This window comes from Mustela putorius, unplaced genomic scaffold (genome assembly GCF_011764305.1).
Source record: "Mustela putorius furo isolate JIRA1106 unplaced genomic scaffold, ASM1176430v1.1 tig00000139_pilon_pilon_pilon, whole genome shotgun sequence".
NCBI lineage: Eukaryota > Metazoa > Chordata > Mammalia > Carnivora > Mustelidae > Mustela > Mustela putorius.
Genome location: NW_025421293.1, coordinates 3,162,676 through 3,183,978, shown reverse-complemented (window position 1 = coordinate 3,183,978; position 21,303 = coordinate 3,162,676). Strand labels below are relative to the sequence as shown.

The 21,303-nt window shown below is 49.8% G+C and overlaps 1 protein-coding gene across 7 annotated transcripts in view; it reads left to right on the top strand.

Annotated features, from left to right (window-relative positions):
- AUTS2 (activator of transcription and developmental regulator AUTS2) overlaps positions 1–21,303 on the top strand; it is a 1,068,100-nt gene that overhangs the window by 253,194 nt on the left and 793,603 nt on the right. For all 7 annotated transcript variants that reach the window (XM_045075220.1, XM_045075219.1, XM_045075215.1 and 4 more), the window contains exon 2: positions 10,353–10,565. In XM_045075220.1, coding sequence (XP_044931155.1) covers positions 10,353–10,565 — 213 coding nt within the window. The remainder of the gene's footprint in view (positions 1–10,352; positions 10,566–21,303) is intronic.

The window sequence follows — 21,303 nt, the reverse complement described above, 5'->3', positions numbered from 1 at the left end:
TCTGGCACTTTTCACTCCTGAAAGAAGACGGCGAAGATTGCCAGTTGGAGAGAAAAGCCGAGGCTTTTATTCCTGTAGAGATCTTTATTGCTGATTTGAATCCGTTCTGAGAGTTCAGCCGTTTGACATCAGAAGCGTGTAGCCTTTCCCTCATTATGCTTTGGAGGAGAAGTGGAGGTGAGAAGTCTTTTATAATGAGATAATACTAAACCGTAATAGGAAATTCTCTTCAAACCAAAGGTCATAACCCTGACACAAATAAGGTTATAATGACCCGGTGTTAGGGAATGAGAGGAGCTTTACCAGTCCACAGCTTCCTCCCTCGGAAAACGACAATACGATCCGGAAGAAAACCTCTAGTGGATCAGTGAGCTCCAAACCGCACATTCTATATGCTGGTACGATGTTGAACGTTTTATATGGGAGAAAACTGTCTCCCAGGATGATGACATTAGACAGGCTGACAAAACCTATGAGACCGTCCTGTGGAGGATCCTACATTTATATGTGTTGAAGTGGATTGGTTTCTGCCCTTTCAATTAAAATTATTTTGAGGAAGGGTCTGACAGAGGTTCTTGGAGTAGGGCAGGGTCGGCGTGCGCATGTCCACGTGGGTTCCTGCGCCGTCCTATAAAGGAAGGAATGAATGCCTGCTCACCTTCAATGGGACGTTGGCTGCAGTTGCTGGGAATATGGGAGAAAGTGCCAGAGTCACTACTCTGGCAATGCCTGTTTCATAGTTCCCCAGAAACCTCTCTGAACCACTTGAAAACTTGAGCCGTAAAGGGACTGTCTCTCATCCGTACACCCTCCCAGTGTGCTGTACAGAACTGTTTGTATTCAGAGCCACGTGATGTGGACTTTGCCAGAAATTGCTTTTCCTGTCACTGAATAGTCCTAAGCATTAAATTACCTTTCATAAAATCGTTTCCTGTCTGCTGCGTGGACAGAGTGTGCCTTCTTTGTGTGTGTGTGTGTGAGTGTGTGTGTCTGTGATTTGTTTCCCTAAATGGGCCTGTCCAAGTGATTCCCCACTGCTGGCTGTCGCCCCTGCTTCGGGAACAGCACAGCCCTAGCTAAGCAGGTATCGGTGTTTTCTGCTGCCTGTTACTGCAGCTTTGACGTTCTGTTTTGTTTTGTACAGATCTGACTTAACAGCCAGAGCTGGAAGGAGCTATTAGTGGTCTCCCCGCACGTCCCCCTTTGCAGGATGCTGATGTTGCACGGAGAGTTTTTCCCTGTCTTCTAGGGAAGACTCGGGGAAACCGTGGGGATCAGAACTGGTGGCGCACGGAGGAGAGGAATGGAGAACCCTCCCACGGCGCAGAATCCCAGTCTCTGTTTCTCCTGTGGTTCATTTCATCTCATTGTCCTAGAACAGTGCCACGAGCCGCATCTTTCCCAAAGTAAGTTAAAGATCCTCTTAGGTCCAGATGTCCATCCACACTGTTTGTTGCGTTTCTGGTGTATACGTCATCTCCTCTGCTTTTCCCTTTGTGACGGTGATGCAGGCCCAAAGCAGGCCACGTTCCACATGGAAGCGGGGATACCTGTCCTCCGCAGGAGTCCCCCGGCCCAGGAAATGACCGTTCAGCACACACAGCTGACAGTCACTGCCACAGGATCAGTACGATACCGAGAGTGGCCGTTGGAAGTCAATTTGTGATCGTTCGTGGGCACCTGTGGAAGAGAATTTGGGAACACGTTGAGGGAAGAGGAGAAAAGCCTGTGTCTTTCACTCATTTGAGTCCAGTATTTGGGTAGGAAGAGGTTTTCCCTGGCCGGTCGGGCTCCTTGCCTGGAATATCTGTCCTGTCCATCATAGTACCAACCCCTTGATTTTTCGGAGGGTAGGAGGTTTAAGACCTGGTAAATGGTCATTTGACCTTCATACGAAGCCACAGAACAAGACCTGGCATTTTGCAGTCAGTCCCCTTTCTTGTTTTGTCTCCTTTTGGACTTGGGAAGGTGACCTGTCTTGTCTCTGAGCTATCTACTCAGCCCCTTTTGAGTGCACCAGGGAAGGGTGATGGTTTCACCATGGCGTGCTGCGGGGATACCCAGTTCGGAAGTTTTGGGGTGACAGTGTGAGAAGGGAAGGGAGCAGGGTGCGGTGCGTAGCCGGGTGGGACCACGTCTGGAGTAAGAGAGACCTGCGTGGTGCCTCGTTTCTCCCAGTTCGCTTGTTCAGAAGCCCCGGCTCTGTGCCCGGCTCTGGCTTCCACTGGGCTCTTCCGTGTGGTGTGGTTCCCTTCCCCTGTTGGGACTCACTCTCTGTGCACGTGATCGCCTTTAAGCCTTCTCTGATGAGATTTTCTGCCTGAGTCATGCTGTGCTCAGCTTTGAGAATGTTGCTGTTATGGAGGAGTTAAAAAATTTTTTTAAGGTTTCCTTTTCGTCATGCTGTATTTCTCAGATTATCTGGAGGGACTGTAATCCAATTTTAGGAATCCTTCAGGGCTGAGAGCCTAAACTGTTTTAAGCAATAGCATCTAGTTGCCAGGGACTCAACCGTTTTGAGAGTGTTGGGGTCTAGCAGCAGCCAACTCTCAATTATCTGTGGGAATGAGAGGCCGCTGGGACGTTTTCCATTCTCAGAGTGTGCAAAAGTCTCACTTCAGCGGGTGGTGGTGATCTCATCCCATCGCTGGGTTTAGGAGGGCTTCTCAAGTGGCTGCGCTTTTTCCCCTTTGTTTTTGCTTTTCTTCTCTCTCTCTCTCTCTTTTGCGTGACTCCTCACCTCTGACGGGGGCACCACACCTTGGACAAGTGTTTTCATTTCCTGAGTTTGTACTTCGTTTCTTTTTCTAAACCATTTGGATTCCCTTATGTCCTGTGTATCGTCATGTATTAAATCTAAGAAACCGCCTCAGTTTTTTTTTTTTTTTTAATAGGTAGGAGCAGTAAAAAATGTATTTATGTTTTCTTTCTTTGCTTTCTGGGTCAAGTATTCATGAGAGAGGATATGGCCAAGCAGCTAACCGGGGCACTTGAACGAAAGCTAGGAAGGCTTGACAGAGGTTAGCCTCTGAATAACCGAGAATTGACTGTAGGAAGTGAAGGAAACAGGCACACGTGAACTCCACCTTGGTGCTGAAAATGACGCGAAGACGGCCCTGCTCGGTCGGCCCGGGGCGCTCTTGTCCACGGCCCAGTCGTCTGCGCCGGCAACTGCATGGCCCCGTCGCGGGCTCCTGGCAGACCTTCCGCAGTGCGGTCCTCCCCTGGTTTCGGGAATCCGAGAGATGAGTCCTTTGGACGGACGCGGAGTGCCGTCCCGGTGTCGGTGACGGGGAGCTGCCGTCCTGCGTGATGGCAAAGGTTGCCGTGTGTTTTTAACAGCTTCACTCAGGTTAACTCCCGTCCCGGGAAGCTGCGTGGATTAAAAGTACAAGGTCTGACAAGTTTCCGTGTGAGCGTGTACCCGTGAAAGCATGGCCGCCATCGAGCCGGTGGACAGTTCTCCCCAGATGTTTCCTCGTGTCCTGGATAATCTCTTCCTGCGCCGGCATGGGAGCCCCTGATCTACTTCCTCTCACTCCTGATTATCTTGTATTTTTTACATTTCATATAAATGGAATCACACGAAATACTCTCTTGGGACTCATCTCTCTACCTTAGCGTTGTTATTTTGAGACTTAGTCAAGTTGTCGTGCGTCAGGAGGCCACTGTTGCTCGTTGCTCATGCTCTCCACGGTTTGTTCATCTGTTGATGGACATTTGAGTGGTTTCCAGTTTCCAGCTGTAACAGAGCTGATACGAGCATTCTTACGCAGAGCTTTTTTGTGGAAATGTGCTTTAACGGGGCGGGGGAGACACCTCGGTGCAGAATGGTCACGTCGTAGGGTAGGTCTGCTTTGAACTTGTAAGGAAGTGGCCAAACTGTTTGCCAGAGTGGCGGGGCCGTTTGTCGTATGTCATTCTTCCGCGGGACGAACACTCCTCGCCATCCCTGCCGCCGCGGCTGTCCTGAGGCCTCTTCGTTCTAGCCCTTCTAGTAGGCAGGTAGTGGCGTCCCATTGTGGATTCAGTCTGCATTTCCCTGATGACTGCTGATGCTAAACTTCTTTTCACCTGTTACCTGCCACCCATGTATCTTCTTTAGTTAAGTGTTCAAACCCTTTTTTTTTCTTTTCTAAGACTGTTTAGAACAGTGGGTTGGTTGTTTTTATGTAATTTTGAGGGCTTTTAAAAATATAATCTGGGCGCCTGGGAGGCTTAGTGGGTTGAGCCCCTGCCTTTGGCTTGGGTCGTGGTCTCGGGGTTCTGGGATCGAGTCCTGCATCGGGCTCTCTGCTCAGCGGGGGGCCTGCTTCCCCCTCTCTCTCTGCCTGCCTCTCTGCCTGCTTGTGATCTCTGTCTGTCTGATACATAAAATATTAAAAAAAATATATATATATATACACACACACACATATATATATATATAATCTGGATACCAAACTCTTCTCAGTTATGTACACTTTGCAGATAGTTTTCCGTTCTGTGACTTGTCTCTTCATTTTCTCAACAGTGTCTTTTGAAGAGCAGAGGTTTAATTTTTGATGAGGAGTAATTTATCACTTTGTTCTTTTATGGATTACGCGTTTGGCATCGTGTCTGAGAAATCTTTGCTAAACTCAAGGTCACAAACGTTTTCTCCTCTGTTTTCTTCTGGGAGTTGGATAGTTCTAGGTTCTGCATTTAGGTTTCTGATGCGTGTTTAGTTATTTTTCCTAATTAGACTGAGATGCCCATCAAAAATTTTTGCATATATATTCATATATATATATATAGTGTGTGTGTGTGCGTGTATATATTTGTTCCATCAATATTTAAAAGGTTATTTCTCCACAGAATAGCTTTTGTGTTTTTGCAAAAGCCCAGTTTCCATGCGCATGTGGGTCTATTTCTGTACTCTCATTTTGTCCCGTTGATCTGCTCTTCTGTCTTCACGGCCACACCGCGCTACAGTCGTGAGGCCGTGTGAGGGGCGGCCGGAGGGATCACCGTAGTGACTCCTCACCTCACCGGCTCTCCGGTAACGGCTCAGTGATTCGCCTTCCGCACCCCCACTAAGCAGCCTGGGGTCAGGGAACCTTTCTTAGGTATTACTAACAGGTGGCGAAGTGGCTAGCACAGCAAGGTATTTTCAGTTTTGTTTTTAAAAGATGTGAACTTGAGGAATTAATTTTTTTGAACGCCACATTGTTACGCTGTTTGTAAATTGCTACCCAGGGTCTCCTGTCCTGACTAAAACGACTAGGTTCTGAGGGTCTGTTCAGAAGTCCAGAATGGGGGCACGTGTGAACGTCGCATGCAGTTCAGTTTCAAAAGAGCTGTGTGTTTTGTTTCTTTCTTAATGTTTCACGTCTTACCATCACTGTAAATGCTTTCAGCTCTTTGGCGTTTAAGAAAGGACGCAATCACGGTCTGTCAAACCATTCCAAAATAAGTACAAATGCAGTAAAAGAAACCAACAAAGCACCCGGCAAACTAAAATGAGACCACAGCAGCCGTGAAGGCCTTTGGATGCAGACAGTCAGAAGCGCCTTGTCTTACTTCTCCTGGCTTCTCTGTGACTCCATCGCCCGTCCCTAAGATCAGATGGGTTCAGAAGGGTTCTGGTTAAACCGTCCCCCTCTCTCCCACGTGGGCGTCCCCAGGGCCGCACGCAGGCACCCACGCCGCAGATGCTTTGTAAGTGACGGGCTGCTCTCAGGTCGGTTTGGTTCCGAAAATCCGAGGGAGACTCTCCGAAACCTATTTCGCGCAAGGCAGGCGAACTGTGCCTTGCTTTTCTGTGGTCTCCGGCTTCATCTGTAATCAGCAGGCGCAGCCCCGCCGCGGAGACACGTCTGCAGTTTCTCGCTCTCCCTTCGTCTGCACAGCGCCGAACCATCTCGTTTTGAAATTCGGGAGCGGCGGAGGAAGCCTTTGGTAGAGATTATAATTTGAGAGAAGGGGAAGTCAGGAGCGAGAGCACCTATTTTGAAGAAGGCTGGGTGTTCAAGGAAACCGTCGTCTCGGAGCCTCTCGGCATGTGTGCTGCTGTGACCCTGTCCTCCATCACCAGTGACCTAAAAATCACATAATTTCAGCTATTCACGAAACCTGGTTCCATCTGGTATGCATGGCTTGTGCACTTACCCCCTCTATTGCCAGCAAATATGTCTAAATCTTTTTCCTTCACAGCCAGCCTTCTGTTGTTGGCGTGCTGGCTTTCTGGCTTTCTTGCTAGCTTCCCCGATTGTCAGATGAATGCCTTAGACAAATATCTATGGTTTTTCCTTTTTCCAGATCTCGTCCTTTTTCTTCTGCCCTCCTGCTTTCCTTCCCAGTGCCTGTTTACTAAATGCTTCCTTTGCCAAGTCTGGGGCACGGTCACCTGATTTTCAGAAAAGCCCTGCAGGTAATTCTCATGGACATAAATTTTCCATGGGAATCACTAGCCTTTATCAGGGAAGACAAGAGTCAACCGGCTTATGAAAATCGTCCTTCGTTGATGGTAAACACTTATTTTATAAATCACACAATTTCCTTCCCATTTTGTAACCGTGGTTTATAGACCGCCTGCCCCCCCCCCCAAGTGTGTTTGAGGAAATTCTTAAACCAGTGGGTCATTGTTGGTTGCTGCATAGATGCAGGCACACACACGTGTGTGTGATCACATGCACAGCTCTCTTGAGTGTTATAAGGTTAGCAATTTATCATCAGTCTTTTTGTCTTTGATTCTTTTTGCTTAGAATGGACAGTTCTTGTCATTTTTCCTCCAACACAGTCAATGAGAAGTTAAATGATTACTTTATACATCGTAGGCGGCCGGGGAGTGTTAGCAGAGGGAACGGATGAACAGTAGCCTGGCTTATTCAGGAATTACACCAAAGTGTCTATGCAGCAATCTCTAAATAAAACTGTATCTTTGAAAGAATAAAGATAATTTCTGGGCTTTGAGAATATAAACCTCTTCTATAATGAAAACCTTTTAAAGACTCTAGATTTTTTTCTTTCCTCTGAAGCCACCACCTCTACATACACTTTGATCCTTTCTCTCTTCCTCTCTCCTCCCCACCCAGCACCCTCCAGAGTTGAAAATCTCAATAATAATTGGACCTAAGATGATTGTACGGCTGCTGCTAAGACTTCGGCAGGTCTCTTATGAGCTAATGTCACGGCATGGGGTCCATTCGCTCTGTGTAGCTATGCGCGGTGCGGTGAGATGCCTTGATTAATATGCTACATGAAAATAAAATGGATCTGGAAGAAATTATACCATCCTCTCATAAATATTAATTCACATTTGTATGGAATCGCTCATAATTTTCAATATACTTTGGAGCACCTTCAGTGTGAGAGGAGATTCGGGCTCCAAAGAGAATGGTGTCATTTTTTAAAAAGCTCGGTTGATACATTATGAAGTATCGTTTGTTTATTAGTCTGATACTCTACACGCATGTATATACTGGGCCGTGGGTGGGTTGTAGGAAAAAGAGGAGTTCTTTGTTGTTGTTTTTAACCCTGTGGGGATTTCGGATAGTACTCTCGGAAGAGAAGTACAGTTGGTTGCAGTATGTTGACGTGGTCCACGACAGGACTCACTTGGCTGCTTCATGGGTCCTTTTGGTTGCGCGCGACGTCAGACACAGAATGGTCAGAACCGAGCAGATGTCTAACAGCAGACCGTGGTGGTGGTGCTGGACGGAGGGTTAAATATAGCGGACATTTACTGAACATTTCATGGGCTAGATCGTCTGTCCACGGTTCTGACAGTGGAGTCGATGGCCGGGCTAGATGTTTTGTCCACGGTTCTGACTCTGGAGTCAATGGCCATGGGAACTCCCTTCGATCTCAGCTCATCCCCTGAACGCTCGCCACCACACATCTCCCTCGCCTCGGGAGAGCTGCCTCTCCAACGGCGGAGGGCAAACCATCAGCACTGATGCAGCTAGACGTTGAACCGGGAGCCAGTCATTTGCTTGATGAGATGGTTATTTTTGATACCTTTTTGCTCTGATAGCTTCTTTCTGCCCTTGCGGGCTTCTTGCTGTTTGTCGTGATCCTGGTTTCTGCAGTGCCTGCGGGATTCTGGTTTCCAGTTTTCTAGTTTGCTTCACTCCCTATACCAGTCATACTCCTACTTGATACTATTCAGTCGCTATCGTTGCTTATAGGTTTGGGTACTTTAACTAGTTGCCTCGTTTATTTATTTATCTAGCCTGATTTATTTATCTTTGCCCTTTGCCTGATTCTGCGAAGCGTTGGGGTTACTGAGATGAATTACTCAGTCTGTGCCCTGATTCTTTTAAGAGATCATGCTGCCAGCTGCCTCAGGGCCTTGGCACAAGCTGTTCTCTCTGCTCAGACTTTCAGAACTAGGTCAAATGGCAGTCCTCCCTCAGGACCATCCTGCGCCTGTGGACTAGACCATTTCCCTCGTTTTAGCACCCTTTGCCTTTGGTCAGTTTGCGGTTGGTATGTTTACGTGATTTGACTAATATTTGTCCCTAAATTTTAAGTCTCATGAGGTAAGGAACCCCCCGCCCCCACAGCTGTTCTCCCAGCCCCTGGAGGACAGTGCTGACTTTGTTCTTGGTATGTACTGGGCCCACAGGCAATACTTGCGTTAAAGGAAGGCTTGAAAATAGTGCTTCACATCGTAAGAAAGGTCTTCCTGAGTGGACAGCCCTGCGAAGGGTCCTTCAGCTAGAACAGGGAGTGGTGTGGCAGTTCGGGCTTTGAGGCCTACGCAGATGTAAACATCCAAGCCCCCAAAACGATGGCAACGGCTGGTTTGAAAGACCTCGGGGAGCAGCATGTATGTCAAGTGGGCAGTGCTGGGTACTGGGAAGCAGCGGGATTCAGAACCACTTTGGGACTACGGGATAGTGGGGGACGGGAGATAAAGAAAGAAAGAGGTATTTTAAGGAGAAAATAGGTAAAAGGAAGATTTTGTCTCAGTTTTTATTATTATTATTTTTAAAGATTTTATTTATTATTTATTTGACAGAGAGAGATCACCAGTAGGCAGAGAGGCAGGCAGAGAGAGGGGGGAAGCAGGCTCCTCGCTGAGCAGAGAGCCCGATGCGGGACTCGATCCCAGGACCCTGAGATCATGACCTGAGCTGAAGGCAGCGGCTTAACCCACTGAGCCACTCAGGCACCCAGTTTTTATTATTTGTTTTAATGTGCGTTCATTTAGCAGGATAGAGAACCACCTTGGGACTATGGGATAGTGGGGGAGGGGAGATAAAGAAAGAGAGAGGTATTTTAAGGAGAAAATAGGTAAAAGGAAGATTTTGTCTCAGTTTTTATTATTTGTTTTAATGTGCGTTCATTTAGGACCACAGAAGCAGAATTTTTATGTATGGGGCTCAGGCTCCGCGAAGGAGCATTTTCCGGGTAAACAGGGTCGTGCGCACTCAGGCACCGATGGCCGCGTGCCACAGCTTCTACATTCAGTGCTTCGTGAGCACATTTCTCAGGGTTCGAAGGACATCCTCACGTATCTCACCAGTGGGTGCTTCGGGTCTCTTAGTGGATAATGTCAGAGTCAGGCTCTGGACCCGGGGCTTTCGGTGTTTCCGTAGGTGCTGAGCTGCCCGCCGGCTCAGGGTGCACTGGGTCTCGTGGCCTGAAATGCCGGCCTGTGGTCTCCGCGGCCGCTGCTTCCGACCCCGCGCGGGACCTCCGTGACGTTTCTCCTACCCTGCCCATCCCCCAACCACACACAAAGTGATAAATGACAAGTTGCTGTACATCCCGGTGATAATATTGTTGTTGCATTTTGCACAGACCTGGGGTGATAATATTGTTGTTGCATTTTGCACAGACCTGGGAATTAAGGATGCGCAGAGGAACTTGTGGTAAAAACATATAATGCATTAAGGAAACATTTTAATCATATGAATTGATAGTTTCTTGCTTGCTGGCTGGCATCCACCTGGCCCTGGTTTAGTCAGGCTTTTGCCTTTTTTTTTTAAATCATGCCTGCACTTAGGACTGCTTTTCTGAGACATAATTGATGCAGCAACTTGGAAAGTGAGTGTCTCGAGCCTCCTTGGGAAATGTCCTTGTGTGCCGCTGCACCTAGCGGAGAACCCGATTGAACGCCACTAAGCAGTGAGATCACTTTTAATGGACAGATGCTTTGTGCTTTGTTGACTTTTCCGCCCGACCAGAATAGAAAGGATGTATTTGTGGTGGCCTTAGGGGTTCAGGAGACCTGAGAGCCGTGGTTCCTAGACTTAGGCGCTCTCCTGTCCCCTTCCTGCTTTCCCTCCCCCTTCTTGTAACCCCGCTCAGCCCGTATCTCGGGTGCGCCCCTGGACACCTGTGTAACCCGCGCTTCCCTCTCCTTCTCTTCCTTTCTGTAGAAAGATGTCGCACTTAAGCCTCAGGAACGTGTGGAGAAACGCCAGACCCCTCTGAGCAAGAAGAAACGAGAAGCACTTACCAACGGCCTGTCCTTTCACTCCAAGAAGAGCCGACTCAGCCACACACACCACTACGGCTCGGATCGAGAGAATGACCGCAACCTCTGCCAGCACCTGGGGAAGAGGAAGAAGATGCCCAAGGGACTCCGGCAGGTGAGGAGGCGCGGGTTCGGGCTTCTCCGGGCTGGAGAAGACCTCCTCGGCGGCTGCTGGAGTGTGGCCCCGCAGAGCCGTGCACTTGCTGCTCATAGAACATGCCAGTCCCCGCTTGGTGTGTCATTACGGTTGAAGCTTTGGCTTCGGTCCCTTTTAGTCAGATGTGCTGTGTGCCGCAGAGCTGGGTGCTGGTGCTGCCGGAGTGGGGGCAGACGGACCAGACTCTCGCAGCTCGTCAGCGTAGACTGGCTCGTAGGGCGGCGATCTTCCTCATGGGGACAGACGGACCCGGCAGGTGTGATCGTGTCCATGGTGGACCTCCGGGTTCTGAGGTGCTAAGAATGGTGGTGTGCAGGCAGGCAGCGCCTTGCATAAGATTGCTGTTTTCCAGAGCAGCTCAGATACTGTGGCGTGCGGGAGAAATGAATTCGCCTTTCGATTCTCCAGTTCTCTGTAGTCCATCCTTCAGGACTCTCTTTGCGATCTGCTGATGGGATGAACGTCTGGTAGTAGGGCTCACTGGCCTGTTAATAATTAGGTTTCAGTGATCCACAAGAAAATACAGCTCTTGGCATTTGGGAGCCTTTCTGCCTGTGGAAATCCCCACATGAGATAGATTAATAATGAGAAACGAAGCTGTTTATAGCAATTTCTTTCTGCACAAATCCGGAGGCTTTAGTGCCTGCCGACCTACCTGTGTCGTGGGTGCGTTTGTTGGTTCCTGGCGGGACCACCGGGTGGGAATGACCGTCCCGTGAAGGAAGCGGAGGGAGGGGGGAGAGCGTGTGGGTCACCTAGCAGCTGCTGCTCAGTAGAAGCCGGACAGGGAATTCACAGTTTGCAGGTGTTTCTCTGCAGAAGGGGAGGTCTGGGATCCTACACAACCGTGGATCCAGACGTTCACAGATCGTTCGTAATCCTGCCCTGAGCGTTCTTAAACACAATGTCGACCTTTCCTCAGGACCTAATAAACCAGACCCTTTTGGGGTGAGCCGCAGAACTCCGTGGTCTTAGATTTTCTATTCGAAATGGCTAGGCCAGTTTGGAAATCATTCTTATAAATCATCAAGGGTGTATTTTTGCTGATGATTTTAACCCACTGAGCCACCCAGGTGCCCCATTTGGTGATGATTTTAGAGAGAGGATTGGAAGGACCCAAAACATCAATATGACCTCATCTCTAATAAGATGTGAAGTCTGTGTTTTTTTTTTTTTTTTTAATTAAAAAAACAAAAACCAACCAACCAACCAAACAAATAAGACCTTTTAGGAAAGTGTGGAGGGAGGGAGGGAAGCCGGGTTTGGTTCTATGGAAGGTGATGTTCCTGGGGTGTTGGTGCGACTCCCAGCCCAGGCCACTGTGTCTGAGAGCTGTGAGAAGGTGATCATTACCATGGAGAGAGGCTGCAGGGTAACCGCCATCTCTCCCCCAGGCCCTCCCAGCAGCGTAGGAGGAAGGCTTCTACCGTTTCAGGCGAGAAACCGATTTAATTCCGAGTCTGCACTAACGTGCGGTTCCTCATCGTTGACGCTCTTACTCCCTGACCTAGTCTGACTTTCCATTCTCCGTCCTCAAAATTCTTCTCTCTCCTCTGTGCTCTGGTGAAGACAAGAACTTGTCCGTCTCAAATTCAAGTAGCTTTTTGGTTTTTGATGGCCAACCTTCTGGTACAAACGCTATTTGAAATCAAAGCTGTCCTTGTTTTAGGCACAGTGTTTGAAAAGCAATGTTTTTGACTCACAAATCGTGGAGAAGCAAAGAATGAGTCGTACCTTTTTGGTCTGTGTAAGAGTCTTCAAAACAGTGGTGTTTTTCTTATCTTCAGTGTTGATGCCCAAATATACTCCCCTAATCAAGTGTTATCTTTCTAGTAGGAAAGGAAGCAGAAGTGGGAACTGGAATAAAGCTCCACCACTCTCCATTTGTAGTCTTCCTTGACTCACATGTACTGTTTTGAAACCCTGGGCAAAGCACTGTCCATTGCTGCCCGTCTGGAAAATGAAGGGTTCGGTCAAGGTGATTTTGGTTTGGAGTCTGTAATTGATAGTTTCTGTGAGGACATTTAAGGGAAAGACGTGTGAGGGAGAGACATGGCTCTGTGTGTGTTGCCCGTATGGGTGCCGTCGGGGGTGCGATCATGGGTAAGAGGTGACACACAAGTCTTCAAGGGCCAAGGGCGCGTGAGGACAGTACTGGGTGTGCATTTCCAGTTGTGGCAGATCCGACCTTTCCTCTTATGAGATAAAGTAGCTGAAATCTGACCATCTTAGCCGGGAGGGGGTCTTGAGATGAGAGTGTCCTTGAGGAGAATTTCTAAGTTAATGGTTTGTTGCTTAGTGCTTCTTCTCGAGGGAGGTGTCATGGGAAGAGCCATAGAGGAAAGACCGTAGGAGGTGAGAATTTCGTCTTTATTTTGACTCCATGAGAGTAGATTAGGGTTGAATCTTATTAGGAAATGGTACTTCCTGAGGAGGCATCTTAATGCACAGCTTTCCTGTAATTATGGGAAGATGTTACTTACTCCTTCGTGGAGAGGAAATAATAGGATTTTTTTTTCCTGAGAATCCGTTGAAGGCAACTAATCTTTTTAACGTGAGCGTACAATTATATACTTTGATAGGAGAGATGTGTAGTTCTAACACCAAGCAGCCTTTTACTTCTCTTGCCTGATGGTAAAACCTCAGTTCTCCTGGTTTTTTTTCTCATCCTGGGAAAAGAAAGCTTTTTAACTGGCACTTAACTACCCCGCCCCCCCGTTGGAACTCATTTGTTGGATTATGTTTATAAGTTTAAATATATCCTGACTTAGAAGATGCTGAGCTGGCAGCTGTCTTTTAAAATGGCTGCACATTTTTATTTGGCAGGTTTGAACATTCTCCTTAATTTCCAAAGGGGCTTTTAAAAATGAAGAAAGGAACAAGTTAACTTTAGCAAAGAAGGCATGTCTTTCTGACCCCCAGGCTTCTTGTGTTTGTCTTACACAGAAGTGTTTGCTCACGACGTGAGCATTCAGACATTATGTTTAAAAAGTTGTAGCTTGTACTAAAAAGGATGTGGTAGCCCCCTCCCCCGGCTCCTGCCCCCACTTAGCCTTGGGAGTGGGAAACCAAAACAGAGGCTGCCCAGGCCGTCCCTGCAAGGAGCCTTATTCTTTAACTGTAAGACTGTCTCGGTGCAGCCGCCAGGAGGGCACAGGGACGTGACATGCTGCCAAGCCTTGGAGCCAATGGAGGACTTCCTCAGAAGCATTTTGGAAAACTTAACCCTTCCTAGGGCATTGAGTTTTCTTTCATCATGTCTCAGTTCTAGACCATGGGAGAGGATTTAAAGTTTTACTGCTTCATAGTTGAAATCGCAGAGAGCAAAGGGGTTTTCAAGTTAGAGCGGCAAAGAGGACAAGTTGACGGGGTTCGGAGAACTCTCAGACTGGCTGGGCTTGGGTGTTTCTCAGCCTCCGTGTAGTCCATTAGCCCGACTTTCCTCTCTCTCATAGGGACCCAACCAGAGGACGCAGGCTTCAGCAACATATGAGCATTTCTTAGGCCCTGTGAGCTCTTCCGAGAAGCAGATAATCAGGATGGGTCATCAAATGAAATCCCAGAGCCTGCCTCCTAACTGAATTTTAGTTTCTAAAACTCCATCCAGCTGAGGGCTGGATGTCTCCGAGAAAGAGGCAACCTTCTGACATTGCTTCAGGCCACAGAGGATCCCATCTGAGAGGGAAATAACGGACTTTGAGATATTTCAGGAGCCCAGCAGGTAGACTCTGACCTTGGCTGGTGAGGATGGCTTTTGTGTGGTTTAAAAATCCTCATACAACTTGCCCTGGGTGGGTATTGCCTATAAGGAATGGAGATTTGTTCCTGTCCCTGAACTCTGCTGTGGCAGACTCCAGAGTCGCTGGGAGATTGGTAGCTGACGTTGTAGATCCCAACAATGGATACTGATGTGCGGGAGGAGGGACTGACCCCAGGGCCACGTCCGTAAAGGGAGAGCTGTTGTTAGAGCTATGCGGTTGTATCTGCCTTGTGTGGTGCCGCTGTGTGTTGGCCTGATTGGGAGGAAGTGGTCGTGTTGGTGGAACGGACGGGCCCAGGTGACCAAGCCACCCGCTGTGCCGGAGCCTTCTCTCTGCTCACGCCTTTCCCCCCGGGACAGCATTTACTACCAGAAGCTGATCCTTTACTTCAGAGGGACTGACTCAGGTTGTCTTGAGGACTTCTCGCTGACGTTGTGAGTAGAAATTAACTTGCAAGGGAGGCTTTGTAATGGACGACTTTGATTAAACAGATCCAGTTCAAGTCATATTTCTGAAGGCCAGCTCATTAGTTTTGGGTAAAAAAATCCAGGCTGAAGTCACACAGGTTTTTATCCAGCTTGACTCTAGAGCCTGCAGATCTCAGCAGATCTCAGAGCATTGTGAACACTAATGCAATTAGGGTTCTCACTTCAGCGGCGGAAAGACATGCGAGCATCAGTACGTTCGTCATCGTGGTTAAGTAATGGAAGGCGCCTCGAGCTGGTCGCAAGAATTGGAGCTGCAGTCACGTCGTTTTTACTTCCTACTTCAGAGTTTCAAGTTTAATGTCTTTGTTGGGATTCCATTCGCCTTTTGCAAAAATTGTGTTGTCAGGTGAAGGTTGCAAACCGAGAGAGTAAATTAGGTCCTCTTCTCTTCCTTCTGATGAATCTAAGTTGCACATTATTTTTTTCCTTTGCCTAAAACTACAGAAATAGAAGTAAAACCAGATGATCAAAGAACGGGAGGGAGAAAGATTGGGTTAATAACTGCTCTTGGAATTTTGATTAACTCAAAATAAGGGTAAGATGCCAGATTTTAACATCTAGTTTTGAGGCACTCACAATCCGGCCTTGTCTCTGTTCTGAATAGTTGTATATTTATTAAATTGGAGATACGGGTTTGGTATTGGGAAACAAGGGACACATTTCAGTCACAAGTTTTATGAAGTTTTTTAAATTTTTTTTTTTCAACTTGGGCATTTGGAGGCAATGACAGTTTAGTTTTTGAGTTTCAGAATTCTTGTTTTGTGTCTCCTGACGACTGAGCTTACTGTCTGGGATAGAGTCCATCAGCCTTGGGTGTTGGTAAGAGCGATAATAAGCATCTCTTGACCTCATCGGGACAGATGTTCGGAGTGATGAGGCCAGTAATAAATCTTATCCCAAGTGACATATGTGTTTTTAATTAGAATTTAGCAAAAATCGACTAGAAGAGGACATAGCACATGACTACCCGTTCAGAAAACAAAACCTACGGAGAGAAAATAGGCTGAATGACAAAAGGAACTGCCACTAAAAAAAGGGACAGTAACTCTGCTTGTGTGATCCTGAGCCCTGTAGAAATTGCTCCATTTAAAAATAGAAACGAAAACACCAAAAAAAAAAAAAAAAAACCAAAACAAAACCCAGAAACCAGTGGCATTCACTAAATCCCGTGAATACGTTATAGGTATGTGTGCGTGAAACTTTATTAAGGGCCACTTAAGTCATACATATTGTTCGGGACGGACAAAGTGAGAGAAAGGATTCTCGGCTCTGTCCCCCAGAGATCCCGCACTCCGGGTGACCGAAGGCCGAGGGCACGCGCCTTTCCCTTCTCACCACATTTTGGACGGCCGGCGGGGTTTGGTGGAACTCCCTTTCTTTATCTAAAACTGCATTTTTTGTCCATGTGGTAAGTCTTCCCTCCTCCGCTGACACGCCGTTCTCTGCGTGCGGCCAGATCTGAGCTGCAGAACGTGAAGCGAGCCCCCGCGTGTTCTGCATCCTAATCCCTGCGCGGGGCACCCCGTCTCCGCACGGGCCCGCACGTGACAGGTACCGCGTGGGAGGTGGGAGCGAGTGGGTGGCCGGTGGGTTGCCGTGGTGGCGAGGGGGAGCTGAGCAGATGGCGGCGATCGCCACGTGTTGTGAGACTCCCGTGGGAGTTGATGGTGGTGACAGGCGAGTCACAATGTGCTATTTACAGTTTGGGTTTGCAGTCTCTCGGTGACATCTGAATGCTCTTTAGCAACTGCTTTCATGACTGCCTTTCGAGGAGCTGCTAATTGAAAATGAAATTGTGGGTGGGCTTGAAGGCAGGCACAGGCAGCTCCCTATGGTAGATGTTGCTGGAAAACTGTCAGATGTCTTGGTGCCCGACTTGTAGTTCTCTTTCCAAGGAGGAAGAGCCAGAGGTGCGTTTGAAGATTCAGTGCGTGCCCCTGGGCAGAGCGGCCTGTCCTCCTCCTGCCCAGAGAGCCAAATGCGCACCCACTGGGCTGGAAACCAGGCCATCTGCCGCGGCTCACCTTTGCACGGTTCTCGTTCGCTGCGCGTGCCCGTGCGAGGTTCTTATTTTGAGTCTGTTAACATCTTGTATTCTCTGTTAGTTTTTTGTAGGATGTGATCCTTTTCCCTCCACTGTTCACACAGTTACTGTGCAGGAGGCGATGACGGTCTGATCTCTTGAACTTGAGGGATCAGAGTCCGAGTCTTGCCTATGACTTTTCTTCCTGTACACCATCGGCTGTGCTGGGGTCTGCGGGGCAGGGCAGTTGGGGCCTCCAGGCGCCCTGAGGGGAGGGGAAGGTGCCGGACGGGATGACCCGGCAGTGGTGATGCTCTGGGCCGTGGTGATGCTCTGGGCCGTGGTGGTGCTCTGGGGCGTGGTGGTGCTCTGGGGCGTGGTGGTGCTCTGGGCCGTGGTGGTGCTCTGGGCCGTGGTGATGCTCTGGGCTGTCTTGCAGCCGCCCCCGCCGAGGCACTGTCATCCGTACATCGTCTTAGAGCTGTTAGCGGAGCCTCCGCAGCATTTCTGAAATGGTGGCTTTCCTGAGTGTCGACGTGTCGAATTGTTTCATCGCCAATTCCGAAAGCAGCTCTGCACAGAGCCGTCTAGTGCTGAGCACGGCGTGACCTGCCTCTTGGAAGTACTGTTGGCTTCTCTTTAATTAAATATGAGGAGAGATACAACGCGCCCATTCTTTTCTAGTTTTCCCTTGAACGTTTTCAGGGAACTCTGTCTGAGAAAAAACCGTGCTGAGTTCCGTGCTCTGCTTGAGTAGGACTGGTACTTGCTTTTAGGGGGTCCCCGAGTCTGGGGCCGAGGGGGACGTTGATGACACAGCCTTGCTGTTCTTAACCCTCAGTCCCATTAGACCTGCCTCACCGCGGGAGCCTAGCTGTGCTAATGCACCGGCCTTACTGCCGGTCCTAACGCTGTTTAAAGGAACCTGGTCTTGGTATTTCTAAGTGAATTCTAGAGCCTTCCGTGCTGATGCAGGTGGGGGTCATTTTATGGGCAGCAGAGTACTTGCAGGAGCTGGGTCTTTTCACACGTAGTGGTGCGTGTGCGTCCTCGCACTAGTGCTCACGGACACACACGGAGCGGAGGCTGAAGGGGCCCCAGGATGCAGGCAGGTCCTGTCAGGGCCTGCCTGGTGTCTTTCCGGAGCCCTGCCTTGTGGCCCGCCAGACCCTCCCCGCACCCAGCCGTCTCAGCTCTCCGCAGGCTGCCACGGCTCCCGCGCGCCTGCCTCCACGCTGTCACCGCAGGTCCCCCGTGATCTCTGCACCTGCATGAGTGCAGGAAGCGATGTGCCATGTGTCTTGGAATCATGTCACGCAAACCTGGACAGGTCTAATTGCTGGTGATGGTTCTGAGTGGCGGAGATTGGCAGTAATTAGGCGGAGGGGCAATTAGCTGTATTTTCTGGATCGGGAACTTGCAGAATGATGTTTCTCAGAGGGTGGTCTTTGGACCACCTGCGTCGGAGCAACTCCTGGGCGTTGGTTCCCAGGCAGGTTCCCAGGCAGCACCTCTGACTCGTGCCACCGGCGTCCGTCTTGGGTGGGGACCGGAATGTGGCAGCACCTTCCTCGGTGCCGTGAATGCAGGGACTACAAGACTTACGCTTTGAAAGGAGCTAATGGTATTTTGCTTTTACTTTTAGTAGAGGGAAAAGGGAACAGGACGATGTTGTTTGCAAAACTTGTAACAGATCTTCCAAGTTTTTACATCACATCTTGCATGAAAATAATTTTATCAACACGAGGACCGTATTCACCTTCTGTGTATTTACTAATTGAGTTTTTTTCCCAAACTGGCAAAAATACATGTTTAGAAATAAATGCCATAGACATTATATTACAAAAGTAATGTTTTCAGATGGTTGCTTTTTAGCAGGAGTTTATTAGAATATAGCTTTGGTAGAACAATTACGTTGTGTTCTTCTCTCCTTAAATCTTCCGGCTCCCTCAGAGAACTCACTTCTTATGCATACGGTAACAGGAGCTTTTTTTCTTTTTTTCCATTTCACGTCTTTCTTTTCTCCTTCAGCACCATGATGACATCGAGCTCTTAAGGTTTGTACGTTCTGTGAATCCTCTGTAGTACAAAAACCAGTGGTACTCGGGGGCGGCACGAGGGAACTCTGAAGACCGTTACCTCTTTCCTTCATCACCAAGAAAGCTTCACTTTCATAAAATGTTACGCTTGAATGACTGCTCTGGGTTCCACGGATTCAAAGGGAAATATTTTCCTTCCAAAACCCAAACAGAATGAAGGCCCTCCGAAGAATCTTTGTTTAAGTAGCAAAACCTACGCTTCCGATTTCCCAGTGAGCCTCCGTGTTGAAGGCGTCGCTGTGAGACCAGAGTTCTGTTCCCGGGAGCGGAGGGCCGACTGATCCGCTGCACGGTCACCGGGGACACGATCACACCGTGTGAGTCACGACTGCGGATTTAACAAAGAAAATGCTGCCCTCCGGTTTCCCTGACTAAGAAGTCACGGGATGATGCGGAAAGGCCCTGCCTCTCCAGCGACATGGAAAGTGAATGACCGCGGAGCGCTTGCCGGCGGGTCGGACGGCACTTCGGAGAGTTGAGCGATTCCGTTGTGCGCGTAGAGCTCTCCCCGGGCACGTCCTGTGCGGCACTGACCCCGCAGCTGCCAGCCCTCGGCAATCCGTTGTCTAATTAAACGGTGGCATCATTAAAAGGAAAAGCTGAGGAGCCCACTTGCATAGTCTGTCCTCACCCGCCCTGTCCCTCCGCACATGACGGCTCTGTTTCTGTCACATGAACGGGGCAGGGGGGCGGACGGGCGGAGGCGTGGAGGGGTGCGGCTGTGCGGTGGGTGTGAACTGTCTGGGGGGTATTTGCCCCGTGCTCTCTCCGTGCTGCAGGCCGGGTGAGGAGACGCCCCGATGGGTGGGAATTTTGGATGGGACTTGGCCCAGCGATTCCCACCCTCCTTGTCTCCACCTCCGCTTCCAAGGGGCCAGGCCCTCTTCTCCCCTTCCCTTCCTGCCTCTGAACCCGCCTGCAGGCTAGACTCTCGGCTCCTTGGTCTTGCTCTCACCCTCTTCTTCCAGACTGTCTGGAGCTCGCTTCCACCGGGCAGCGCTGCGTGGGAAACCACTTAGGTTGTATTCGACGTAACACGCGCCTTTTCCACCCGCTTCCCCGCTCCCTTGACCGCGGTGGCCTTTTCCGCTGGGCGTTTACACGGACCGTCTTCCCTGCGTTCTTGGAGGAGAGCGCGGCTGCCCTCGTGGTCATTGTTCTCCGTTTTCTGTCCGGCGGCAGCAAATGGAACCTGGGCCGGTTAGTGCTTACGCTAGGACGTGGTGGCTCCAGCACAGCCTTCTGGACGCCGGTCCCCACCGCTCTCCAGGAGCGCCGCGCTGCGGCTGTGGTTGCTGCCGGTGGCGTGGCCCCCGCTTTCTCCACACTGTGCCTACCCCACGCCCCGGGTCTGGAACGGGCTCCTGCGATGTCACGTTTGTCTCTCAGCCACGACGTCTGATCTCCTTCTGTCTTGAAGCTTTGATGGTCTTTCCCTTCGGAATTACATGCATTTCCTTAAAACTCCCACGATCCTTCGCTTCTAAGTGGGGTGACCCCAGAGTTTATCCCGGTCGTCGGGCGTGTCCGGGAGCGAAGGAGGGTGCCATTAATAATGACCTTGGAACAGTAAGCACCAGTCAGGACTTCCTGGAAATGGGGTCATGGGGTCACTCTGTTTATAATCGGCTTTTGACCTTTCTCGTTTTGTACCCTGTTGGCGAGTTGGCTGGACCCCGTCCTTCTCCTCACGCAGAGCCAACTGCCTGAGGACGTTTCTCTGTGACACCGCGCGCGAGGGGCCCAGGCTTGTGGGCAAGTAAAACTCCTGAAATGCTCTGCTGTTGCAGCTTTGGAAAACTGAGATGCGGTTCTTCGTGTTTCCCGTGTCATTCCCAAGCCCCTTCGGCGCCATCTCCATACTGTGGCTCCCAGGGCGGGGGGCTTTGGACGCCGCGTGTGCCCGTCTCACCCTCACGTGGAAGTGCCCTTCGTGGCTTCTCCGTGTGTCCGATGTAAAGTTCTGGCCCCTGCGAGCTGTCGCACTCGGTGCCGCAGGCCCCCACCTGTCACCGTCCGTCACCCACTGGCTCCCGCCCTCTGCCCTTCCTGCATCTCTCGCACGTCAGGGTCGGCCCCGCGCGGTTCCGTGCTGTTCCCTCCGCCCTTCGCGTCCTGGGCGCGCTCTCACCTTGCCAGCCTGAGCTGAGACGTCCTCTGCTCCGAAGGGCTTCTCCTGGCAATATTGCTCACCCCAGGTTCCGCCCTAGTCCTCTCTCCTTTCCGCCTGTACCCCTGCCCTTTCCGTTTCCAACACCGGACGCCGTGACCCGTTTTTCCCGGTTGTGCTCCCTTCTGCTGGGATCGGGCTCTCCTGAAGGAAAG